Genomic DNA, 27,987 nt, shown 5'->3' with positions numbered 1-27,987 from the left:
CTCCTACCTGCCACTCCCTGCCTCTTAGCTAATCTTTCATCCATATAGAGATCTTCCCTCTTACCCCATATGGCTGCTTATTGTCCTTAAAAGCCTTTGGTGAGACACTGTTGAAAGCCTGTTGGAAATCCAAGTAGACTATATAAACTGGATTTATTAGCCTTTCAGATCTCATTTTCCTGCTTGGATTCTCTTTTGTTCATTGCAATTCTGGAGAATGAAATGAAGTTAATGGGCAGCATTCTAAATTCTTACCTTTTGATATTTAATACCAGTGTAGCCCCATAAGAGGCTACTAATCACTAAAGTACCTAATTATCTACTTTTCTTCACAGCCTTCAGCAGTCTTTCAGGAACAAAGGGACTAGATGAAAATTTATGGGAAAGCTTCATACCTCACCTAAACCAGCAGAATCCTGGGCAAGAGCTATACAGCAGTAACTTCAACTTCTTTTCAGAGCTATTGCAACTCTGCAGCTGATCTTTCAAGAAAGCAACTTCCTCATCAGATTCTTCCACAGCATGTCCCTATCAGTGCACCATACCTTTACACTTTTTCCACATCAGAGGTCATCTGCAAGCTGTATTATGCAGAGATTTACAGACCAGATTTACAGGGTCTGATTACCTGTGATCCAAAAAGGGATCATCAGGCAGATTTTATTCAAGTGTTCCTCTTCCAGCAACTGCAGTGAGTAAAGGATTTGATCTTTCTGCATTATAATTGCATGATGCACATACAAATGGGTCAAGAGTCAGAGCTGGGTTTTATAGCATGTGTATTTCCTTCCTTCCCATTTCAAGTCAAGGTGTATTTCAGTAACAGAGAGAAAGACAGCCTACCAGTTTGTTTTTTTAAACATTATCTGAAGCCACTTACTTTAGCAAATGTCTTGTATCCTTCCAGAATGGGTCTGTAGCCTGTACACCGACACAAGTTTCCTGCATTGCAGAGCAAAAGAATAAAAATTTAGTGTCATTTGGCTAAAAACTTATCTCCTTTTAGAACATTTTACTGGTTCTCACAAAAGCTTGTCAAATCTAGATAAAGCTGAAAAAGAAACTGGGAGAAGTAAAATTTCATTATTAACCTTGCAACAATCCTACTATCCCTTTCTGTTGAAATTTTAAATTGAAATTCATTCAGAACAAATTCAATCTGCCTTATTCAGTATTCATTCACTTCAATTGTGAGTCTAGTCAGTATATAAACTATTCCATCTCCTGAATTATATACAGATTGCTTTCTCCTACATCTGATTTCCTCTTGGGTCACTGCTGGAAACACAGTAACGACTCTAACCTCCCCATGTCATGATGTGTATTGCTGTCTTGGTCCTTTACCTGAGGTTGCCTGGCCCACATGTTCTCTGTCACCTCTGTAGGCTCTTGTGACAGCAATGAATAAACAAGGAGATGTGGGGGCTCTTATTTGCCCCACAGGAACAGGCCACATTTTATTCTGAGTTAAGCTTAGTGGGTTCGTGAGTTCGTAATCCAAGACTGAGGCCACTTGCCCCAGCTTATGGACAAACAATGATGATCTGTGAGATCTTCCACAGGCCATTTTTGTTCACTTCATATCACCTGACTAGTCTCCTAGTGGAAAAGCTAATTCTCAACCACATAACAATCGACTACCTTTAAATAAAGCTGCACCTCCAAGCCCTTTGGTGAAGGGGCATAATCAAATATGAAACATAATGAAAGCAGAATAGGTTGCACCCCTGCAGGGCTATGAGTGTTACCTTGGAAAGCATCTTCTATGTCCTCCATTTTGGGCTCAGGGTTGTTCCGAAGCAATGTATACATGGACATGACAATGCCTGGAGTGCAAAAGCCACACTGAGACCCATGACTTTTTGCTATTCTCTCCTGAGAAAAAGTAAACACAACCATTAGCCCATAATATCCAGGTGAGTTTATTGTTGTGCTGGTTTCTGTAACATCTTTCTTAAAAAAAACAACAAACAACAAACCCAACAAACAAAACAACACACAATCTCACCAGAGGAGCTAAGATTATCATCGGATATACTCTGATGAGACGGTCAGTTAGTCACTAAAGCAGATTTCAAAGAAGAGAACAGTCTGATAAATTTGCACCTAGGCTTTGAACTCACAATGCAACTAAAGATGACTAGAAGCCTCCAGTGAGACCAGGAGTCCTTCAGATTTACCATACTAGGAAAGTGGGGGCTAACTGTATAGACCTGAGTTTAAATTTCAAAAGCTTAGCTGCCAGAATCTTCAGGGGAAGTAGGGAAAAGAAGAAGAAAAAACAAAGGTCAAACTTGGCTGCCATTCCTTCATGCACATCTAATTTGCACTTTGTCGTTTACTTGTCTTGGTTAGATATTGGCACAAATCCTACCCACTGCGCAAACCGAGATGAATCACAGTTTACCTCGGGGGAGGAGGATCTCTGACAAAGCTGAGCCAAGTCTGCATTATAGCACCTTGCAAGAAGAACAAGGCTTCACATTCCTGTCACTCCTCCCCACCAAGAATATTTTGGGACTCCAGAAACATCACTGAACCAAACTTTACTTCACTACTGCAGGGAAGGTTCCTAACTATGCAGGATGAGAAACCAAGGTATTTCAGAGAAGGCCATGGAAGTATCTCAGATTTCCTAGCTCCAAGTCATTATATTGACTTTCCCCACAGCATCACTCTTGCCAGTCCAGGATGTGGACCAATTACAGACATGTAGCCCTAGAACAAATGCATTTGCAATTAAGCCAGGATAGCACCAGCTAACTTGTTAGGGCATAACAGAGCTGCAGCACTGACCCAGGAGTTTGATTCTGTCACTTAGTCATCCCTGCAAGTACAGGCTACTCATGTGGAAGTTAGTCTTGGCTTTAACATTATGATGGAGGTCACAACATTCTAATAGGATTAACTAACAAAACACGGATAGAGGGTTTTAAAGTTACCAGTATTATTAACTTACCTGGGCTGGGTGCAGCCTGGATTTTGTGTTTCCTATGCCTTCAACAGTAGTTACAGCTACATGATGCAGGGCACAAACAGGGAAGAGGCAAGCATTGGCAGTAAAGTGGCTAAAATTATAAATTAAGGTGATTTCATTTGACAGTGCTGCTCAGCAAGAGCAAAAATGAACAGAAGGACTGAACAGAACTCAGAAACTGTAGCAGTAGACAGAAGAACTTAAATAGGTTTGATACAAGGATTTGTTACAAGCCAAATCCTACAGCACCTAGTCATCCAAAGTTACCAGCTTCACTTGAAGTTTAAATTGAGCATATGCCATAGAATTTGGCCTAGAAATAACAACTTTAAGCATCCTAGTGATATGGTAAGCCACAGAACCTCTGTAAGTAATTTATAGGACAGACTGCAAATACCAAGATATTACACAGCTGGCCACTCACAAAGTTAGCTAAGAGCATGGAGCTCTTGGCCATTTATCTAGAAAGCAGTTTCTAGATGGTACACATGGGGGAAAAGTCTAGGCTGAAGGTAAAATAGAGCAATGTCGACAAAATTCTTATAGGAACCAACTGCTTTATTTCATTTCAATCAAGAGAGAATAATGACCCTAAAGATATCCTGTTTAAGGCCACGCTATAAAGCAGAATGACTAGTCAGATGTTCCCAAGTTAAAGTGTCTCCAAGCATTATTCCAAATATATCCAACATTTCAGTGCTTTCTACTCCCCACACTAAAAATAAACTGGGAATTGTCTCTCTGCCCAGTCCTCTCTTTCCATTTGCCTTTTTGTTTGATTTCATTGCTTCACCCTTCGATTAACTGAAGTGAGAGCAGGAGAGTTTATTTCTCAGGAAAGAAGAGTAATTCTGAAGGTTACAATACAAGTAGAGAGAAAAGTTAATATCTTCTAGCATACAGAAAACCAGATTATTGTAGTAATACAATAATAATAAAGATTTTATCACAGTAATCATCATTTGGATCATCACAGGAAAAAGCTACATTAGACTGTGAGAGGATTTCTGAACTGGGAAATGGCCCACATGCTAGAATGAGCACAGATATTGCAGGACACAATTAACTAATTCCCTATCAGCCCTGTACAATTTAAGAAAAAATACTTTCTTGTCTTAGCCTTCTGAGTTTATGTTCTGACAGTGAAAAATTATGTTTTGGCAGAAACATACATTATATAACTTTTTTTAAAAAACTAGTAACGTATCTGGAATGTGAAGAACCTGAATCTGTCCCCATTTCATTTCTCCGTTGCAGAGTTCAGATTGCAAAGGATACAGGATTTTCTTCCGAAAGGGATCATACTTGGATATCATAACAGTGCAAGCACCACATCCACCTTCTCCACAGCCTAGTTTGGTTCCACACATGCCCACTGAGAGAACAGGAATTAAGGAAAACATGAAAAGTGTTGGCAGAAACCTGCCTAAGTTGTCAATCAAGGCTGAGCAACAAGTTCTTGCTGGAAAAAAAGCACTTGTTTTTCTGCTTAATTATTTCACATAAGTAAAGTTTCAAATGCTGGCACGTGAGTTTGAGATGAACACCCAAAGCCCTAATAAGGACACAGCCCATGTTCCAACAGACTCTTAGAATAAACAAAAAGAATGTTGAACTTTAGCAGTTCCTATTTTTCATTACTCAGAAAAAGAAATGACATAAGGGAGATAAAACATTTGGTAATTGCTGAGCAGGAGCTGTTCAGGCATGCATCCACATCCCTGAACCACATGATGACACCTACTTCAGCACCTCTCACTGGTGGTGGTTGACTTCTTCCTACACCTGGTGGCTCCTACCACCTAGAAGGCTCCCAGGCAGGGCAGTCACTATGTGCTAGAAGTCACACAGTTTAGCACTGACATGGGAGCTGCACTTGAACTGCTCACAAACCATCTGCATCTCAAAACTCATGGTCTGGCTACCCTAACTTCTCTCTTGGTCCCATTTAGGATGGCTTGCCCATTGCTGGGGACAAAACCAGCCAAGCACAGTCCCCAGGAGCCAGGTCCCCTTAAAACCATAGGAGGGACACACCGAGAGCCAGAACTGGTGGAGATGCATAGAATCACTGCAAAGACACTTGGGACCCCACAGAGCATATGGACTGGCCTAAGCAGATTTCTCCACAGGCTGCAGAGATCATGTCTGTACTTTACAATTACACATTACATCAAATATTTTGCAAAGGGATATCAGGAGAGAATTCCTTGAATCACTTCTGCTTTGGGTTCCTTCACTCATTAGAAGGTAAATTGTAGCTGTTATTTATTGCAAAGAGGATTGGACAATGCTGAGAGTCTTTTGGTGCAGGGAAAAAAACCCAGTTGATTTCATTGGCAATGGACACATGCCTGTGTTGAAATAATCAGCTTAGGCTGGAAAAAGCAATAGGCACTGTGATATAGGGAACTCAAATCACCCTTGCCTTCACTGCGAAGATTCTGGAACTGACCATTTTCAAAGAATCATAAAAACCATAGAATCATTTAGGCTGGAAAAGATCTTTAAGATCACCAAGTCCAGCTGTAAACCAAACACTGCCAATTCTACCGCTAAACCATGTTCTTAAGTACTGTGTCTGCTTTTCATACAATCATGTGCCTGCATGAGAAGAAATACAGCTTTCCTACGCCATCCAATGTTTCTCATGACAACAGTGCTAACCTGCCTCAAAAAAGTATATTTCTCAAAGTACTTACTGACCCTAACTAGACATTTACAAAATAAATTAACCAGAATGCTCATGTAGAAGATCAGTAGCTTTTGAAGAGCTCTGATTATCTCTTTACAAAGCTCTTTGCATTGAATATCAACAAGCTTAGACACAAAAGTTTTAGTGGTAAGAAGGGCACACAGGCACAAGAATCATGCCATTTATTTTTCCCCTTGACCTTTACCCACTCAAGATATGTTCAGATAAATAAGACTGTTGATAGTTCTGCTGGAAACCCCAAAGAGGAATGCGGTGCATGTCCCCATGCTTCCTTCAGATCCCAGACAAACAGAACATAGCAGCATGGTGAAAAGAACACAGCAACATGCACGAGTTTTTCAGGGAAGACACCAACACAGATGTGAACAGTTCGGCATACGTACATACCCAGCTGGCCAGACAAAATCTCAGAATACATGGAATGGTGGAATGACACTACCTCCTGAACCAGACCTAGTATAGCCAGCCTGGTCATCACAGTAATAGCTACCCAGCTCCTGAAGTTAATCTGACTCATGTGTTGACAAGTTTCAAATGAGAGTGAAACGTGACTGCTTGCATCTGTTCATGTAAACATGCCCACGGTACGTGGGGGGAACCCCTAGTTCTGTGCTTGCCTCCCTGAGTCATCTGATAAACAAGCTACAGAATTATCAATTTACAGAATATTAGCTACCCAGCAGTATCCAAATTATTGGATGATACAGCAAACAGGTCAAATGGCTGTGATATTTTGGCCGGAACATTCTTTACAGTTTGTGTGGAACAAACGTAAATTTCTTTCAATTTTATTGTCATCTCAATATTGCATTCTGTCTAGAATATTCCAATTTCTAGAAATTCCAAGAGTTTTTCCTTTGAAGTATTAATAAATTATTTAAAGTTTATTTAAAATATATTATTTCAAATTTGCTACTGTTTAAGCTTGGAATACCAGCCGTAATCTTTGCTAGCAAGAAGCACCAGATCATGCAGAGCACTCCCTCTTATACTCTGTGCGCAAGCTCTGCCTAACACTCAAGTGACAGACAGAACAGTAAACAATTATGAAATGCTATAGGCATTTAAAGTCTTGTGCAGCTTCTTCTGGCACTGGATACATTTTCTTCGTAGATAGGTTAGCAGAGTTGTTTCTGGGTCCACATCTTTTTCTACCACCTGCAAGAAGGGAAAGGTACTGTTACACAGAGAATGTTTTACATGATAGATACATTAGTTGATAGAAGAAAGCTTGGTCTTTCTGCAAGCAGGGAGCAAAATTACTGATTAATTCTGCAGTGTTGGTCACATATACAAACACAAAGTTTCCTTGAATTCATTGTGTCGGAGGAAAGTATGTGCATTACATACATCAGAGTTTTTCAGTCTTGCATGCTGAGGCAAATTTAAAAAAACTCTTCATCAAAAATGGCAAACAGAATTAGTAGTCATCAGAGAAAGAAGTGTGTTTTGTACTCAAGTTTTGAGCTGGTGGCATACCACCAAATGGCATCTCATCTTTACTGACCATGCATAACTGAACTTTGCCCCTTCGTCTTACTATTAGAAGAGACAGAGAAAATGAGCAGATAAACAGAATGACAGAAACTGTATCAGTAATAGACTTTGCAGAGATAAAAAACAGCAGTGGAAACCCTAATGTGACAATACAGGTGCTGCAGGATGAACAACAAGTGCCAATCCTCTTGAAGTTTTTCTTTCTTCCCTTGTAGCATTGAATCAGTGTTCCTTTAGAAGCCATCCTAAATGCAGCACTATGAAACTCCAAGCAAGGAGGAATTTTCTCTGCACATTTTGAGCCAGCTCCATCCTATTAGTAAACAACACTATTACCAGTTATCCATTAGACATAAAACTACATTTTACTTCAACCTCTGCCCAGCGGTCAGAAACCAAAGTTCTGCCCTTGCTTCTAAATGGCCACAGAGCTTGTCTTCCCCTTTTTCTGTTATTAATAAAGTGTCAAATTCACTCTGTGCCAGAATGTAGTCCTGTATTCTTGGCTCTTATGTTATGAAGTCCCAAGTACAATAGTTACAGTTTGTTGAAATTAATCACTCCCAGTTTGGGGGGCAAATTGAAGCAGAGGTTAATTTGTGCAAGTCCTTTTTTTTTTTTACTGATTACAAACCTTCGCAACCTCTGTACTGCTTCAATTTTATGTCTTTGTCACGTGACAAGGTTATTCTAAAGGGTCAAGGTTTATTAGAATTATCTGATAAAGCTGTTGCTACAAAACACAACTGGTCATTTTTTATACGTCTCATTCCTGCATTGAGGTTAATCTACAAGAGGACAGAGTTCATTGTTCTAGACTGGGAATGTCTTCCTGTAAATCATGCAGCACTCATTGCTGCTACTCAGAGCAGAATGCTCCTGTTCCCTGCACAGAAACAAATAAGAGCATGCATTGGCTCAGATTAAGGCCATACATCTCTCTGCAGCAGTTTGGCAAACAGACACGAGTAGATAATTCCAAAAATACCTGTGACTACAAGAGTTTCATGGACAAAAGGCCTTCCGGAGCCATTTCACAGGCAAAAAGCCTTCCCCAGAAACTCCTACCATCACTGTCATGCTGAGTTTCTTCCTCATATCTGTGCTCATGGCCATTGCAAACCCTTTCAAAGCAGCTTCCAAGATAGCCAGGCACAGAGAAAAATCTTCAGAATGGTTAAAGACTTTTGAGGTTATTCTATACCTAGACCAAAAAACCCAAGAGGTTTTCTTGAAAGAATCCAAGCAGTGCTCTGTTATATACTCAAAACAACCACTTAAAATTTTGGCCACTGGCTTCTTTTCAGGAAGTAAGAAATAAAATTCAGGCCTAAGCCATCATTCAGTAAAGCCTTTAGTCACCCAAGTTCATGCATTTTCAGTGCACATGTTAAGTCTCAAAATCAAACCTTTGCTCAGCTTTATCAGAAAGTGGCTCCCACTATGCAGAAGACCATGTCCTGAACAATCCATACTCTTAATCTGTTCAAAACAAGAGCCCTGGATTGCTACTTCAGCCACTTCAAACTATTCCACTGTAGTTGAATATCTGCAATGCTGCCAGATATTAGGGATCAGAGGAAGATGAGGGATAAGAGTTTGGAGGACATTCTGGATTAACAGATCTCACACATCAGAGAGCAAGGAGTGATTTCTTTGCACTCAGACTCCTGGTAGGAGAATGCTTCTTTATGAGTCTCTCTTGCTGGGCACAAAGTAAGAATTTTTTACTGCCTTACAAAATGCCTTTTGTTCATTGTCATTGGTGCTGGTGTATCCTCCAACATGTAATTCCTCCAGTGGTTTGTTGCAATCACCTGCTGTGATTTGTTCTTAAAATATTTTAAAACCCCATGGGTGGGGATAACATCTTCTCTTGTCTGATTCCCAGTATAATATGATTCACAGCTCAATATCACAATCCTTGCTCACTTCCCCAGTGTCTTTGTACAGAAATAAACTGAATTATATCAATTGCTTTCATGGGAACAGGATCAGACTACCTAGATATTGCAGTTACAGAAATATTTCTTTTTTGGTCAGTCAGTGTTTTTTAGTGTTTGATGGTTTGTTTTGTTTTTTTTAAATCAAATGTTATATTGCAGGTATATCAGGCTGACTGCTACATTTCTGAAGATTCAAACTGGATTTTACTGCCTGCAGTAGCTTAAATATTAATCAAATGCAGAAAGAAACTTTGTTGGAAATGTTAGGACGGCACCGACAGTCAAATGACTCTCAACAAATTTGCTCTCTACTGTTGTGTTTGTACTACAGGTCTATTTGTCTACTGATTCTAGGAATCTTAAGTACTCAGATCTACCTTAGCAGGGAGCCCAGCCACGCTCTACAGTTCTCCAAGCTTTTAAGTGCTACATGGAATAGGTTCTGAAGAAGTAGTCTACACTTTTAGAACCCATGGGCTACTCCAGAGAGGAGTTGAGCTCACTTCCCCATAATTTCAAGTATAAAACTTTGATCTCAATAAATATTCTGTTTTCTGACTTCTCTACCTGCCTTTCACAAATTCAGATAACTTTGCCTTTACAACATAGAATGTCATATTTAAATTAGGATTCCCAGAAAGTTAAAGAAAGCTTTTTCTATTTTAAAGACCAGTAGTTGAACAAGGTAAATAGAGGGACAGAAAGAAAAATAAAACAAAAATTCTCCTAGTTTACCAACGAATATGCTAAGCTTTCCACCAGCTCAGTTCTACATGTGAGAAACAGACACTGTCCTGAAGAACAAGCTCCCACTCAGTCACAAGTCTGTAGTCACTCAATTACTTGCAAGAAGAGAAAATAAAAGGTTTTAACTTGTCTGCCACACAGAAAGTCAGACAGTCAACTGTAAAGGTTCTCTAGGACCTTATAATCTGTGAATGTGTTACTCCTGAAGTCAGTGAGAGATTTCAAATTCATTTACTAGGGAAAAGGACTAGAACACAGATGAAAAAACTGAATATAACCACACAATGTAAATCTGCTATTGGTCCTGAGAACATTTTGCTCTGCTTTAAACCAGCACACTGAAAACTTGTCATTCACCGGTTACATAGAACCCAAAGGGTTCCAAAACTCAAAAATAAAATCTGTATTTTGACTGCTTCCATCTGCAGTCAGACTTTGGAAGAGGTCTAATGTGGCTTCAAGCGTAGAACTCCTCTTAGCATTCAGAATAGAAATACTGACTCCATGTGTTTGAACTAAAATTACATGCTACAAATGCATGAGACAGACATGTCAGCTGAGGTAAACAAAATTGCCACTATTAGTTTTAAATTGAGCGTGTTGTTTTCCATTCTAGTCTTGGCAGACTATTATGATAACTTTGAGTTAGTTGTGTGCCACATTTTATGCCCAGTGAAGTAAACAGGTGCTTAAAATAAACAATCCTGAATGTTAAGTATGCTCAGCTGTGCAAGGACACTTTTTCTCGACAACAGTGTAGACTGGGCTAATGCAAGAGAGAAGGATTTGCTGCCACCTAAGTCTCTATCTTACAAACCATCTCTTACCACACTGTTTTGTACTAGGACAGAATACCAGCAGCCCATTAGCAATGTTGAGCTGTCACAAATTCACACAGCAGTAACCTTTCTCACTGGCCGTGCTATCACATTCTTTGCAGTGGATTGACTAGTAACCACAATAGGGTTGGACTTGATGATCTTGGAGGTCTTTTCCAACCCGGTTGATTCTATGATGGATGGAGCCATATCCTAAGGGACCCACTAGGATCATCAAAGTCAGAAACAGAACAAACTTGGTACTCATTAGTTCGAAGAAAGAGGCAGCCTTGACTTGTTACAAGCTTTTGAAGAGTCAAGGCTGCAATGCTGACCAGGGAAAGTCCAAACTGAAAAAGGGGACAAACTGTTCAAATATGTCCATCATATGCAAGGGCCATTCCACTCTCCTGTGAGACAGTCACTTCTTGGGTTATTGTCAGCAGCTGATCTAGGAATCAGTATCAGCTAATGGGCTTTGATTCTGAAGACTTTTCTAACTTCTTAAATGGAAATGGAATAAACATTTTACTAAATCCTTTTTAGAAAAATCAAATGTCAGAATTATTTACTGAACATATGAATTATATATGGATGCTTACATTTGAGTTACATTTTCCAGATCTGTTGTAATTACTGACATTATTTCTAGTAGGAATGCCTGTACTAAGTCAGTGCACCATTATTTAAAAGCAGTTCCCTCAGAATTGCAGTAAATTATTGCAAATAAATCTAAAATGTAAAAGGACCATTATATAGTTGTGTTACTCTTTGAATAATTCACAAAGTAAAGTCAAAGAAGAGAAAAAGCCACTTAGCAAAGCAATACATAATCTTCACAATTTAATATTTAAATGCCATGGCATATGTGCTGGTATTAGAAAACCTCAGAGGAGGAAAAAGATGGCTAGAAAAATAGTAATCAAGCCACAATCCAGGAGCAAGCTGGACAGAAAGCTGGAATCTTCCTTACCTTTTTACCATTCACAAAGAAAACAAGTTCATCCCCTGCCTCGTTTGGAGCCATCCTGCACACCTTTCAAAATTCACTCAAATAGGGCCACAAGATCACCCTTCTGAGAGCAGCCCTACACCCCACAGTGAAGTGAGCACCAGCAATACAACAAGTAATATGACTCTGCCACAAGAATGACTTTATTTCTACATCAGTGCCCTGTGAAACCCCACATTATATAAGAGGTAATGGAGAGGCGTGCCAGCTGCATTTGGTTGGTGCTCCTGCAGCTGTAATGACAGAAAAGGAGCTGGAACAAGCAGAGTGACACGCCCCCTTTTATATAGCAAGAGATCTCAATTCAACTGTGTTCCCTTTAGATTACACTGCCAGGCTTGGGGCACTTGCAGTGTGCCACTGCGAGGGCTGCTAGGATTCACAGTATTGTGCAATACAACGCAAACTCTGGGGAGGGAGGGGGTTCTCCCAACTATCCCTCACCAAATATTGACAAAGAAAAAACTTGTTTCTCTTGCTCCGTGCCTAACCATCCACCTGGCATTCACCACGCAGCCATCTCTAATGACAGCACTTGCTTATTTAAAAGAATCCTTGATTCACACACATCTGCTAGTAGACTGACTGCAAGACTATTTCACTATTTTTATTTACAGTTTTATGTACCCTCCACCACTGAGGACATAATTTAAACAGACGTGTTTGTGCAGATAAAAGCAATTCTAGAGAACTGACACTCTGATCCAGCACCTCAAAAGAGGTGCTAGGGTAAGACCACACTATTTTCACTGGGTTGTTAAAGCATTTAGGCTTACCTTCTTTTGGCTTAATCCTCCATCCTGGATCTTAGGTGCATATTGCCAGCAAAACACAGAGTAAAATCCATTCTTTGAAGAATGGTTTGTCTTTCATTTTCTTGGTGGGGATTTCTTGTGGCTTCACCATCATACAACTTCACATTTTGCCAGTCTTCCTGGCTTTTCTTCCAAAGTTGTTGTGGAATCATCAATAGGCCCCTAGATATGACATGCATTGGTTTCACCAATAAGATATCTAAACCCCTAGTTCCAGATTAAAATTCCTCCACAAAACAGCAGAATTCTAAGGTCTCAAGGAAGTTTCCTAGCACTGTAGTCAATCCTGTCTGCTCCATTCTGATTCTTGTGATTTTGCTTTCCCTCTTCAACTATATCAAAGTCTCCCTCCCAGGAACCTCTCCGAACAATTCACAAAACAACAAAACCTAGTTAAATGACAATTTTCAGAAACAGTCTTTCCTTCAGTATTTTGAAAACAAGTCACAGTGAACACAATACTTACATTATTTTAACCAGTTTTTGTCTTCTGACTCATGCACTGTATCTCCCAGTCCATCCCCCAGAAAAGCTGGTTTGTAACAAGTGTCAGACATTGTTTCAGCACTTCTTTACAGGCATTCAGTGCTTAACAACCAGCTGCCTTAATCTACACTTGCAGTGAAGTTGTGCATAGCTGAACCAGTGCTGACACCTATTGTCTGGCACCTCCCACTTTGCAATATATACAAGAAAAATGACACTTTTTCTCCCAGTAATCTTCAGCTCTGATGCTTTATACCTATGTGCAAATTCACACAAGCACTACCCTCATTTAGCAAGCATCAATGTCAAAATTAGTGTACACAAGGTTAATACTCATTAATAGTTTTGTAATGTTTTAAAGAACAATTATTACTCATAACCACAAGTAACAGGTTACAGCAATGTTAAAGCAACTACCTATTACAGCATTAACACCAAAATCAAACACATTTAGTTTCCTAATCTGTATTTTCCATAATGCATGATGTAATTCCTAGGTTTAAAGAACACTTGTAATAATGTCATCTCATTTTTAAAGGAACCCATGCTCAGATTTTTGCTAGCCTTGCCTAGCATAACCTTATAGCTAAACTATCCCTTTCAGCTAAATCAGTAAGCAGCACCTTATGATATTCCATCACAAGGTTTATTTTTGATCCATCAACCTACTATATAAGTAATATAAAAATAAGATAAATACATCCATAATAATGACTTCTACACGTAGAGTACATGGTAATATAAAACTCCAGACCTCATCTCAACAGAGTCACTGATCACACAATACCAAATTCATTCATTCTCTCACCACCCTGATGGGACAGTCTATTACTATTTCACAGGCAGAGAACCAAGACACCTAGAACAGGAACTTTCCAAGTGCTCTAAATAAATCTGGGGCATGAGAGCTTGTGCTATTGAAGACTCTTAGCCATTTTTACCAAATCCCACCCCAAACAGAACAGAAGAATACCAGAAATCACAGAAAAGAAAGTGAAAGCTTAAAAAACAAACACACAAACCCTCAGCATCAAACTCTCTTAAGTGAGCTAAAATGGCAAACTTTCCTCAATCAAACTCAAATTGGTTAAGAGACAAAGTATCCTGACTTATCAGTCAGATAAAGTTTTCTTCTTTCTTCTAAAGTTTCCCATTTTAGAAACCATCCCTTTGTCCATTCATAACTCTGAGATGTGAATGTTTTAGAAGATCAAAATTCCCTGCAGTCTCACTCACTCACCAAAGGCTCAGAAAGCACTTGATATTAGTCAAGAATATATATTAGGAAAAAAAAATGTAGCTGACTTTTCTCATTCTGACTGGTTAATCCTGCACACCTGGCTGTTGCAATCATAATAATTGTCTGTTCTGCAGATGATCACATGCATAGCTCAATAAATACAGTGAAATTTATGGAAACACCATTCATGCCCAAGCAGTTTATGGGCAGAATTTGGTAAATGCATGAAGGTAAAGCAATAAACCAATGCCAGAGGTAATAAAGGAAAATATTTAAAACAACAAAAGTGAGAAGGTTTGTTGCTTTGTTCTCATGTTCCTCTTCCAAGAAAAGTACAGGTGGCTCTGAAGGGTATTTATGAGGAGCAGTTTGTACAGCATACAGGAAATACAACAAATTCTCAAGTCAGTGTTTTAATGCAGTTCCCCATGTATCAGACTTCCAGTGTTTGCACAGTGCCTGCTGTCACTCTCTTACAGCTGGAATACTACACATTTATGTAGTAGCCACCTATGCTAGAACATGTGGACAGCATCTTTCCACTGAAGTGGAAACATGTTTGCTTTAGTTCTAGCAATCTCCGTTGACTTGGCACATGTGTCCTTTGTGGAAACATGCACTGGACACTCTTTTCAGGATCTCAAGAAGTCTCTACCTGCTGAAATCAGGGTCACCTGATAATCTGGCCTACCCAGTTATTTACACCTGTACACACCATATCTTCTTAAAGATTCCTTTTTAGAGCATAAACTATTGGGCCTTTTGGTGTTTTGTTGAGTGTGTTCTATGAGTTAAAAAAAAAAAAAGTCTCACAGTATTGATTATAGACTGAATATAAAGGCAGAGTGTGTTGCCTCAGGATGTCTATTTTTCTCCTTGGCATCACCTATTGACAACTGTTGAAGATGGGCTCCTGAAACAAGTCAACTTTTTGTCTGACTGGATAGGGACATTCATGTTATTGGCTAAGCCTCCAGAAAGAGCTCAAAGAAACAAAACGTTTTTGGGATCCTAATACAGACAGTAAACTTATTACTTTGCAATAATACACACACACAAAAAAAAAAAAAAAACACCACAAATCCACACAACTTCCCAAAAATCTAAAATCCCACATAATATTGCCATATGAGTATGAAAGTGAAGTGTTGCTCATATTTTCAAAGGCATTTCTCAGAGAAATTCATGCTCTTTCTTATGAGGTGTCTAAATTCCTTTCTGCTTAGAGATATAGGTTTGAAAAAGATAATCATCACAAAGCCAATATAAATTGGATCTTCTCATTGAGGTTTGTGAGTGGATACTAGCTCATTATTCATGAATTACTAATCATTCAGTGTTCAGCTTCTAATTGTATTAATGTTGCCTAATTGTACAGATTTATTTCATGAATTATGATCTCTTCACCTGCTTTTGAAGATGGGTGGAGTTTAATTATAGTTATTTACCTAGTCCTTCCACCTGGCTTCCTCTGAGAGCAAGAAATGAACAAAGTTGATTCAGCCTTCCGTTGAGGAGTGCTGGTTGTCTCTTCTTCACAACAATTGGCAAAGCAAGATTTGTTTCAATACATTTAGTTTTTCTTTCATTACCTAGCTCCAAGGGACCGAACAAAGGGTGTCTCAGATACCAGACTGAAAAACAATTCCTTTTCAAGCAGACTTGTCTTGTTCCTTGTCTTCAGCAGCAGCTAACTTGACACCTACTGGCTGTCTATTACTTGCTTCTAGAGTATTGTGGGAGAGAAACTTCAGACAACTGTCCTGATAGTCTAACTCAATAAAATCAGTCAGGTATTTTAATCTTTCTTCTCGGTGTTTCTTTCCCTTCATCTGTTGACATTTTAGGAGTATTTTTTGGATTTAGACATTTTATCTCTGTCCCAGAAGGAAGCAGAGTCTGCTTGCAGAGACTGGCTGCTGTCCTTGTCACAACTGCTCCAATGGCTGTTTCCAGGAGGAAAGGGGAGGGAAGCAGCTGCAACAACCACACAGGGCTCTTCATTCTTCTGAACAGCTGCTAAAGCACCCCCCTCTGGCATCAAAAAATACCCTGATATTCCAAAATCTCTGAGAAGGCAATCAGGAGCTTCTGGGCCAGTTCAAGTAAGTTAAAGCTAGCTCCCATACCATACCCATATATGGCTAATTTGCCACTGCTTTTCTTCACAGTAGATGGCCTCTACACAGAGGTCTGCCTTGCTTGTTGTGTTCTGCCCATGTGAAGGCATAAATTAATTTTGCTTGGGAAATTATTAAGTCTATTTTTCTCTTGTCTATACACCAGATGCAGTCCAGCATATGGCTCCTTGTCAAAACTTTGATACCAGCTATATGATATAAATTTCTATTTCATATACTGTCCTAAACCTGTCTGGGCATCTGCACAAGTCCCCTGGCTGCCCTGTGTATCTTGCTGCTAATCACTTTCTCATTTCTAATGCATTATTTTGGTGGACAGTTTGTTCCAAAGACAAGAAATCTTCCACAGTTGCTCCTGCTAACAAAGAACCTCAAAGGTTTCCTGAATCAACTGAACATTTGACTGTTCTGTCTAGGAAGGATTTGTATGCCAAAAGCTTGTGAGCATTCTCCAACTCCATAAGTCTGTCCAAGAAAAAGACTGCCTCTCTCCACAACCTCTGCCTAAACAGAGACCTGTACATCTTAGTACCTTGTACTATGATTTCCTTCTAGCTCCCAACTAGCTTCTACTATTAAGATGACTTAGAGCTTGACTGGACAAGTGTGGCAAGTCAGTCCCACAGAGTCTTTCAAAAGAGCTTTGTTATTAACATAATACAGGAGAGCAGGTGACATCACCATCACTGGAACAGGCTAGTTGTCTCAAGTCAGTCCTCATGGTCAGCTTGTATCCCCCAGACTCTCTTGCTTTCTCTTCAGAATGAATTCATTTAAATAATTTGCCATCAAGCAATATTAACAGACTGTAAACATCAGGCAGGAAAGAAAAAGACAGTTCTCACTCAAGAGCAACTCCTGTGAATGCAGCATGAGTGATTTAAGGTGAAAATTAGAAAAGCCATAAACATTATAGCAGTAAGTGCATGAAAGAAAGATTAACTGCTTTCAAAATGAAACTTAAACAGTCTGCAAACTGAATGTATTATGCATATATTGCATAAGTTGAAACTCAAATTACTTCAAGTTCTGTGTTTCCCCTCCAATCCCACCTCATGTCCAAGTGATAGATTTTCATAAGCCATATTCCTGATATCCTACAGTCTCAACCTCAAAGTAGAGCCTTCATGCTCCCAAATTTTTATATTAAAAATGGACAGGGAAGAAAGCTGTCTGTATGTAGAAAGCCTGGAATGATGTACTCCTTAAACATGTCTGTGAACCTCTGACTACCCAGAGCATACATTTTTAATTACCTGGATTACTTTTGAACAGAATTACCTCATAGTCAGACTTGCTGTTTTCAGCAATAGATTTTATACCCAAGTATGGATATTTAAAGGCACTGAACAGAAATCTTACACCTTCATCATATGTGAAACTTTCCAATTCATGAAGAACTAGTTACTTCCACTTTTCAACAATTCACTTGGAAGCCAGCTAAAAGAGAGATGAAAGTAGTCCCTACGCTACACATCTTCAAATATTTGCATGACGAACTTGCAGATCCCAAGTATATCTGGTCATTTGCCACGATTGCCCTTTGTACCACCTGATGACAAATATCAACAAGTTTTCATCTCCCTTCTGAACTGGAGAGGCTTTCTTTGAAGAAATAAAATTTTAAATATAAATATTTCCCCCACTGTTATTTTATATCCTGTATTACTTTATATCTGAGTACAAAAGATAGAGCTGATACCTTTCATGGGTTGGCAGGAGGCAATTTTGCAGAGTTCAAGCAGGCACTATGAGGTTGAGACATTTACCAAAGAATTAATTACAGGGCTGTGGCAATAAAACACATGGCATGACTAATGAAGACACCTAACTAGAGTGCAGGTATACCTGTACTTTCTGGAGAATGCTGGTGACATATCTTGATGTAAACATGGTTAACAACCTCATTAAATTAAGATAAGATGGGCTTTAACCAAACACTTTAGAAAAATACGCGAGAAAAATTGTGAAAGACTAAGATAAAGACGTTTGTATATAGAAATTCTCAAAGTTGCTTTTGCCAGGACAAGGTAAGTGTGTTCCAATGGTTAGCAAGGTCACGACTGTAGAATTTAATAACAGATTGCTAGTTGTTTTCTGCTCTCTTATATCTACTACTAGCACTACAGGAATGTCCAATCACATCTCTGTCTGGCTTCTGCTGACCAAACCTGATTTCTTTGCAATGCATTTTTAGTGATCCTTCCAGGAGATAAATCACATACAGAGCAACTCAAGTTGAGCGGTTAAAGGAGGCAACATTACCCAGTTTATTAAAGATGACACACAGAACAAAAGCTTTTATTCCCTTGAACAAAGTATAAGCTGTTCTATATAAACAAAACCACAATGGAGTAGAATTCAGAACTTCAAATCCATCTCCCCTTGAAGACTATGATGGTTCCAATCCTAATTGGATTTCATACATAAAAGCACTTGACATTTCTGTCCCAGGGGAGCTGCATCAGTAGTTCTATAACATTATTGGGTTCATTACCACAATAAAATACTTGTGATACAAGGGAGATACTTCAGTTTCTGTGCCACAAAACTTATGATCTACAAGAAGAGCCTCTGAAGGACAAAAATGAGGCTAAGAGAGCCCAGAGGAAAGACCTAGTTATTTTCTTACTATTTCTATGATAGTGATTACTGCACCAGATAATAGCTTTTAGAAGGGCCTAGTGTGGATCCTGTAACATGTGACCTCCGTGTCTTACAGAATGTTGAGCACAAAAATACAAACAGTAACCAGAGAGCTGAAATATCACCAGAAGAACTGACAGAATTCCAGCATCATCAACACCAAGTTATCGATATCACAGTGATCATCTGAATTACCCTTTTTTTCCATCATTGCATCATCCCATATCACAGCTGTGCATGGCACAAGATCAGATCTATATTGTAAAGAATTTCTGTTCAGTGTTCTGTTTCTGGGCAGTGAATTTTTGCATGTGCTCACATGTTTTACTTGTTTACATCTAATCTCCTTAGTCCAGAAGCTTATTACTGTGAACCACTTTTACAGCGACAGTGAACAAAGATGAAGAACCAGGCTCCAGTCCGTTAGTCTCTTTGCCAGTTCAGAGCATCAAGTCAGTCTCTGCGTTACCACTTCCACTTGAGACAAAGCAGCTACAAACTCGTGGAAGAACCACAAACTAGCAGAAGACCCATAAGATTGAGGAATGGCAGCCAATTAGAGACATGATGATTATTACTTTAGAAAAAGCAAAAAGTAACAGTAGACAGGTTTTCACAGGCTATTCTGGTAACTATACTTTATTATTCAAAGGCAGGTTCCATTTCTTATACTTGCTTCTTCCTTTATGAGGTTCAGACCTTAACCAAGCTGGCCTTCAAACCCTCACTTTGATCCATCTGTTGGAGTCATGTACTGAGTCTTCTCCACTTTTCTCTGAATAAAACCAATATTTGGACAAATTAAAACATTGTTATTTTATATCTTCTATATTTTATATATCTTTATATGTTATCATTATTTTATAACTACCTTTCATATTCTTTAGTGTACAAAGCCATCCTTATAAAAGGAACATTCTTAGAAAAACAGTTTTCTTACACATTACACTTTGCAATTCTATGTGGCCAAAAAGAGCTAGTTTGAGTTCCTCGTCTTACAAAAGAAATTATTGCAGTACAAAAGCTGGACAACCTGACCAAACAGCAGGACAAACAGTGATGACACCAAGGGTGAAATTTTCAAAAGTACTCAGTACTGAGCTCCTTTCTCACTACACTCAGTGGGAGAGAAGTTAAATAAACATCAAATGCTTTCTGAATAATTCCACCTAGTGAGAAACCACCCAATGTTTTCACTGAGACTAGAATCTGAACTCAGAACCTGTACCCTGTTGACTGAAACATAACATGTACATATCTTTGCTTTGTTTACAGTTCCCAGGACTGAAGCCCCAGCAAAAGGACGCAAAGTCAAAGTAAGATCAATTAAGCAAAAGTAAACACATTAGACTGTTTTCCTACTCTGACCTGAAAGGCACAAAACCAACATAAGCTTGAAAAACAAAAGTACTACCAATTTTCCTGGAAGGGTGTTTTGTTTTGTTTTCTGGAATGAGAAGCAACTATAGAGTATCTTATTCCACAATACATAATGCAGTCAATTTCCAAGGGCAGAAGAGTTTAGAGAGTTCAAAGCATATTCTGTTATCACATCTCCAAGATGTCTCCTATATTTTATTTGGATAAAGATTTCTAGTGGTACAGCCTCTCATCTCAAATAGTGTTTCCATCCCCTAAGACATAAATTGAATGGTTTAATTTATAGTTATTCACATCTCTTCCTTGTACCTGAGAAAAATCCCTTTAGCATGAGAAATGGTGTTTATAATAAAAAAACTAATTACAAATATACAGGGGTAAAATTAAGTACCTACCAGTTTGGGGGCACCATTGATGACCTCTTTGATTTTAAATTTTCCCACGCTTCAATTTTTGCAGGTCTCCAAATGTGACTGGTGCTCACGTCAGCATTTTTTGTAAGAAAAAAATATTATCATCCCTGATCCTTTACCTACATTGACGTCAGAGGAAGTTTGGATGCAGAAAGGTGACACAATGTTCAGGATAAACTGAAGGGAAAAAAATTGAAGAACTTTCATGGTCAAGGTCTGCTGATCTGTGGAAAGCCTGACTCAGCAGCAGCTTAGCAAAAAGCAGGCCCCTATTGGGTGAGGAGAGGGAGCGGATCCCAGAGCTGGTCAGAGGAAGAGGTCAGCAGCAGGACTGCAGGGAGGGTCAAGGGCCTGGCAGACAGTGCCTGGGCCCTGTTCCCAGAGAGGGCAGACAGGGATGGCCAGCAGGACACCAGCAGGGTATTCCTCTTGCCGGCCCTGCTCTGCTCACTCCAGTCTTCGGCACGAAACCAGCAGTATGGTATGGCTTACCACCCACTGCCAGCATCTCCTCCAGGCTAAGACTTTGTGGAGACCAGCTTAAATGCAGCAAGCCTTCTCACAGCAGACATTTAAGGAAGAAAATGGACCTGCAAAACACCTCAGGCATACCACTGCTTGTATCAATTATAATGGTGAGCAAGGGCAAACTCTATGGAGCCTTAGTGGCCCCTACCCCTACCTGAGCTGGTGGCATACCATCTAGTGGCTGCTCTTTCTAACTTGAGATGAACTCAACTGACTGAACCAGGAGCACCTGCTCTTCCTAGAAGGGCCATGAGAGACATATGTAGGTAACACAATCAAAAGCTGAAACAGGCAATAGCTAAGGAAAGGGAATACCAAAGACAGAGTTAAAGCAATGGAAAAATAAACCAGAAAAGACACGAGCACGTAAAAATTATTTGATGGGACAAATACAGTTAATTTTTTTCTCTGGGACAAAAAAAATCTAAATTCTTTCATCTATCAGTTAAAAAGTCTTCTGGCCCTACCCAGACTGACAAGACACAGTAGGATGTTTTCCTGTGCCATTCGACTTCTCCTGCATTGCAAAGGACACTTCAACAGCTGCCCTGACAAGCTATAAATAATTAATCCACATTGTGCAAGCAACTGGGCAAAAGATTACAAAATCCATTTATGCAATTGAGATGTGTTACATTGGAACATCCAGAATACACCTCAGTAAGCTGATTGGCCTAAAATGAAAAACATTGGGAAAAACAGATATAGCATAAGCTAAACTTGATTTAAAATATGGAACTTCTAGACTGGGAGAAAATTAAAACATTTTTTTAAGTTACTCATTGGGACACTGCCATACTGCATTACTAATGTTGAACTTCAAGAAAAAAGACAACACAAAAATAATTGTTTATACTATTTATTCCACTGTAAAAGCTGAAAGGGATATGAAATCAGGCAATCAAGAAACTAGGACAAACAATCCATGTAACCTTTTTTTATCCTTCTCCTTTTCAATTTATGTTCTGGCAAGATGATGACAGTTTTCCTGTAGGTTTTGTATTTTAAAAGTGTTCACAATCATTCCAGCAAATTGTTCCTGGCGCATTGATAATGCAAACTTCTGCATGTGCTCCCCACAACACAACAATAATTGATTAATTACAACTATAAAATCATAGAATCATTTAGGTGGGAAGATGTAAACAAACATGGAATCCAACCACTGATCCAGCACTGCCAAGCCCACCACTAAACCATATCCCTAAGTGGCACATCTACATATCTTTTAAATACCTCCAGGGATGGTGACTCAACCACTTATCTGCATAGCCTGTTCCAATGCTTGACAACCCTTTCTGTGAAAAACGTTTCCTAATATCCAAACTAAACCTCCTGTGTTGCAACTTGAGGCCATTTCCTCTCTTCCTATCACTTGTTACTTGAGAGTAGAGACTGGCCACCACTTGGCTACAACCTGCTTTCAGGAAGTTGTAGGAGAACAATAAGGTCCTCCTTGAGCCTCCTTTTCTCCAGACTAAACACTCCCAGCTCCCTCAGCCGCTTCTCATGACTTGTGCTCCAGACCCTCCATCAGCTTCTTTGCCCTTCTCTGGTCACACTCCAGCACATCAATGTCTTTCCTGCAGTGAAAGGCCCAAAACTGAACACAGCTCTCTAGGTGTGGCCTCAGCAGTGCCAGTTCCTGGGGGACAATCGCTGCCCAGTCCTGCTGGCCACACTAGTGCTGATACAAGCCAGGATGCCATTGGCCTTCCTGGCCACCTGGGCACACTGCCAGTATATATATATATGTACTTAGTAGCAGCGGTCAACCAGCAGCTGCTGGACCTTTTCTGCTGTGCAGCTTTCCAGCTGCTCTGCCCCAAGCCTGTAGCACTGCATGAGGTTGTTGTGACGCAAATGCAGGACCCAACACTTCATCTTGCTGGACTTCATACAGTTAGCCTCAGCACATCGATCCAGTCTGTTCAGATCCCTTTGTAGATCTTTCCTACCATCCAGTTCAACACTCCCACCTGCCGCCCAGCTTGGTGTCATCTGCAAACTGACTGAGGATGCCCTCAATCCCCTTGTCCAGATCAACATGCTACTGGCTCCAACTGGCTCTGGGAAACACTACTTGTGACAGGGCATCAGCTGGGTTTAAGTCCATTCACTACCACTCTCTGGACCCAGCCATCCAGACAGTTTTTTACCCAGGATAAACTATGCCTATCCAAGATGTGAGCAGCCAGTTTCTCCAGAATACTGTGGGAAACAATGCCAAAGGCTTTGCTAAATCTAGGTAGACAACATCCACCACCTTTTCCTCATCCACTAAGTGGGTCACCCTGTCAAATTATAAATGCTATTCAATTATTTGAGTATCATCATACAATTGATACATGATGCATGTATCATGTACATACAATTGATACATGCTAAAATTGCCTGGATAAAGCAAACTTTTGTCACTATTGCTTGGTCAGACTTTATAACCCTCTTCACTGACACCCAATGAAAACTTCAAGACCAAATTCACCTTTTTTTTTTTTAGCCTTTCCATATCAGAGGTGTATCAAGATCACCGAACACACCAGAATTATTAAACTGTCGATCTGTTTATCCCACATCTCATAAGCTATTTAAAATAAGCATCTTTGAGCTACAAAAGTGAGAGTCAGAATGACAAGCTGGTTGCCAAGTTATGGAAATGCATTGGAACTCCCTTTCCTCAAGGGAAAGGAGAACTCATTCCAGATAATATCTACTTTAACAGGGCAAAACCCATATTGGAAAAGCACAGGCAGGCAACATTCTCAGAAAATATGACAATGCTCTGATGAAGATGTACCAAGCAAATTATGATGTTTAAAGAGGTCTAGAGCTTTTTTTCAGCTGAGATGTGAGAGGACACTCATTTGATGCCATATTCTGTATTTTAAGTATTCTCTTGGGTAGCATGGCATTCAGCCTGGGCCAAGCACTTCCACCATAGAGAAATGGATTTTACAGGGCTCTTGGAGGCAGGCGCTCAACTCAGGCAAACACACCCAAGTTCAACAGGGGACTGTCTGTACAAATACATCCACAGACTAAGTCATGTAGAGGTCACAGTGTTCACACCGTCAGACACCTCATCTATGGTTCTGACCAGGTATTTTGATTTTCCCATCTGGCTCCACAGAACTTCCAGGTAGGTGCAAGAAAGGAAAGGGTAGAATAGATCATAGAACCGTCAAGGCTGAAAGAGACCTTTAAATCATCAAGTCCAACCATCAACCTAGCAATACCACTGTAACTTCTAAACCACTAAAACCTATCACCCAGATCTCAGTGTTGGATCTTAATGTTTCCTTCTTTTCGTTCCTCATCTCTTTCAGCTTTTAGTCTAACTCCTCCATAATAATTGTCTTAAGACCACAACTCTTACCCCTTTCAGCTGAGAGATTTTACTCAGAATCCACTTTATCTTTGATTCATACAGAACTGTGACTTCAAAAGTTCCTTCAAAGTTTCTAAGCAGAATAATAAATATGTTTTGACAGTGACTCCCCTGGAGAAGTGTGTTGCATTGATCCCACTACAGTATCTATCCCTAAATCTTTTGGGTATCTACTGAAGACTCAAACTCATGCCATGTGTTTCAGTCTCTTCAGATCATGTCTGCTACTTGCTAGCCTGCAAAATCACACTCCATAGCAGGTCACTACTGCCTCAAATTCCAACAAAAGCTGATTACCCCTCTGACTTAGGTCATATGTCTGGAAAAGTAATGACATATTTCCCTTCCTTACGTTTGTCCCCTATTCAGTTGCCTACTTCTGCTCTGCAGCTTACTGACTCAAGGATGACTTACTGCTCCCTTCATACAGCCTTCCGGGCATATTGCATCAATGCTTTTCCCTCATTTAATTTCCTGCTCCTGGGCTGTGTTTCATAATGCCCATTATGAAACTGTTAAAAACAGCAATATCTTCCATTTGACTTTCTCAAAACTTTTGCTAATTAAGGTGCTGTGGGTTGTTTTTTTGCTGGTGCATCTCACTGCTCACACCTTATAAACATAAATTTCCTTTCCCTTTCCATTACTGCTGGCCATTCTTAAGGCAGTTTAACAGAAGCCAAAACCTGCCCAGATAGGCTAAAAGGATGTGTATTCACATCTGTTGTGGACATACAAAACTTATACATTCTATTAGAAACAAGATTGACTGCAGAAGCAGCTCTTTGATCAGAATGTTTAAACAACATCTACTTAGAAACCTAAGTATCAGTATCTGAGTAATCAGATACATACATTTAATGTCTTATTCAGACACCTGATTCTGCTGTTTTCCCTCTGTCCTGTTCTTGTGACACTGAGCTCTCCTTAGCAAATGTTTCATGACTACATTCACCAGAATTAACTCCCACTCTTCTATTGTCAGCTGGTTCCTCTTCCATTAAGGAAAACAAACTTTTTTTGAAATAAGAAGTGCCCCTAACACAGCCAGGATTTTGACAGATTATCTGCACCTTTTTCCTCAGCTAGTAACTTCTGTCCCAATAAATTCATAGTTCCAAGAAAGTATAAGCAGCTTCTTCCATTTGGTGGAAAGTGATGCTGTACTGTTATCTATTCAGCACTTCCCCATTTCCCATCCTCTGATTAGTCCACTGTTCCTCCTGTAGTTCTTAGTCATTGGTATCCAGAAAAAAATGGTTTAAACCCTCCTTTTCATCTGTGCTTTTACCCCCAAACAGTGAAAGTCTTTCTGTTGTCAGTACTTCATCCTGTAACCAGAAAGTTACAGCCCTCAGTCAGCTTCTCTGACACAACTAAACACTCCTCATCTAGGTTTCTAAGCTCAGCTTGAAAGATTTACCTGACCAATTCCCACCTAAATATCTAAGCCCTGTACTATTTCCTAAGCAGCTTAGGAACCCAGAAAACTGGCCAAGAACACAATCATCAGGATGAAGAATCCACAGGTATGTCCATCTGGCAGAGTAACACCCCAGATCCCATTAGACTTAATCCATTGAATTAAAGACTTGATTCATTATCCATCTTGACTTCCTTGAGGGTGAAGGCAGTGGACCTCCATCCTTGGCTGTGTAGTGCCTCTCTGCATCCCCCTACTTATTTCTGACTTCAATGGAGAAGAGACATGGTTGCAGAAAAGACCACCATTTGCCAAGTGGCTAACGTCTGGCTCCTTGGTGTGGAGCAGTGGGTTCTCCTTGCAGCAGTGTTGGTACATTCCAGGCTCAAGCCAGCAGGCTTCCTGCAGCCTGAGTGTCCTGTAGATGAAAACCAAGTACTCCCACTTTTGCAATTCAGTCACCACATAGAGTAGCTGTTGTAGCTCATTTGGCAACCAGCATATTTTACCTTGGGTGGTACCTCTTACCTGGCATCCTTTAACAAAAGTATCAGAATTACATTCCCAGGAAGTCAGGACCAAAACCAAGGTGGAGAGCTCCAGAGACAAAGACAGAAGCAGCAACAGAGTGTCTTGGTTTCCCCCTTGAGGTAGAAAATAGGCACCTGCGGTCCTCTCTCACCTGAGGAATCCAGACGGTCTCCATCAAACAAGAATGAATTAACTTTGGTTTCCTTACCATCTGAGACTCCCTCAGCCCCAGATAATTTCTTCTAATAAAGGACAGCTTTGCCAGTTACAGCTTCCCCTTCTGTCCCACTCCATATCACATGATGCATCAGTTAAACCAGTGCAGTGGGAATCCAAAAGGCATAGCAATCCCTTCTTGCTACAACTTTTGGACACCTCCCTTGTGTGTCTCTCGGTCTGGCCATCATTTATTTTGCCACACCTATTTCCATCTCCTCCAAACAAGGGCCCCATCCTGTTGAGGAGTAAAGAATCACCTACAGAAAGGCACTGACCTTGTTTAAACCCTCTAAGTGAAGCAAAATACTATAGTGCAGGGCAGTTGTACCTGTCCCATTGCTTGACCACATTACTTCCATAAGGATTAGTAATCAATATTATGAAATATTCAGGCACGATAAAGAACGCCCAGCTAGTCAAGCAAATATTAGTATTGACTGAATCCTGAAGTGAAAGCTATGCTTGACTCATAAAAAGCCTTCCACAACCACCATTGCTATGAATGTATGTGAGGTACATCCTGGATTGCCAGGATAGCCCAAGACTAGCACTGATGGAGAGCTAGAGCCTCCATGAACCAAGCTAACTACCTTGCTGCTGGCAAGCAGGGGACTGAAGTGTCACCTCAACGTCCAGTGGAATGGAGTGAAAAACGAGCCAAATCTTAACTGGAGATGCAAGGACAAACTTTTATTTGGAAACAGCACATTCCTCTTTCAAAGTAAGTTACATAGTCCCACAATGACAAAACCTAGCTGGGAAACAGACATGGCAGAGGAACCATCAAGTCAGACATGGGATACTACACATGCCACAGACTGATCCTTCAAGGAGTATACCAGAAACAAAGCAAGTAAGATTTCTGCTCTGGCTCAGTCATATAATAGGATGCCTCAGATGACTCAATGGTACACTCTCAATTATGTCATTTTGGAAAGCTTATACAAGTGTTTGTAATTACCCAGAAACTGTTTATAGATTGGCAAACCAAAGGAGACTTCCGTTCACAACGTAATCCTATTGTATCCTCCTAGAGTCTGAAATTAATAGAATATGAACAGTAA

General features: G+C 39.9%; 1 protein-coding gene across 1 annotated transcript in view; it reads right to left on the bottom strand.

The window, feature by feature from the left end:
* Positions 1–11,921, bottom strand: part of XDH (xanthine dehydrogenase) — a gene marked incomplete at its 3' end in the record, with an annotated part of 41,249 nt that extends 29,328 nt beyond the window's left edge. The window contains exons 1-6 of the mRNA XM_009080327.1: positions 11,675–11,921; positions 6,794–6,851; positions 4,256–4,352; positions 2,960–3,068; positions 1,749–1,875; positions 881–942 (exon numbers count right to left, since the gene is read on the bottom strand). Of these exons, the coding sequence (XP_009078575.1) occupies positions 881–942; positions 1,749–1,875; positions 2,960–3,068; positions 4,256–4,352; positions 6,794–6,851; positions 11,675–11,728 (507 nt within the window). The remainder of the gene's footprint in view (positions 1–880; positions 943–1,748; positions 1,876–2,959; positions 3,069–4,255; positions 4,353–6,793; positions 6,852–11,674) is intronic.
* Positions 11,922–27,987: the final 16,066 nt, after the last annotated feature.

Source organism: Acanthisitta chloris, unplaced genomic scaffold (assembly GCF_000695815.1).
Source record: "Acanthisitta chloris isolate BGI_N310 unplaced genomic scaffold, ASM69581v1 scaffold20748, whole genome shotgun sequence".
NCBI lineage: Eukaryota > Metazoa > Chordata > Aves > Passeriformes > Acanthisittidae > Acanthisitta > Acanthisitta chloris.
The sequence above is the reverse complement of the archived record's forward strand: the minus strand, read 5'-3'. Positions and strand labels throughout refer to the sequence as shown.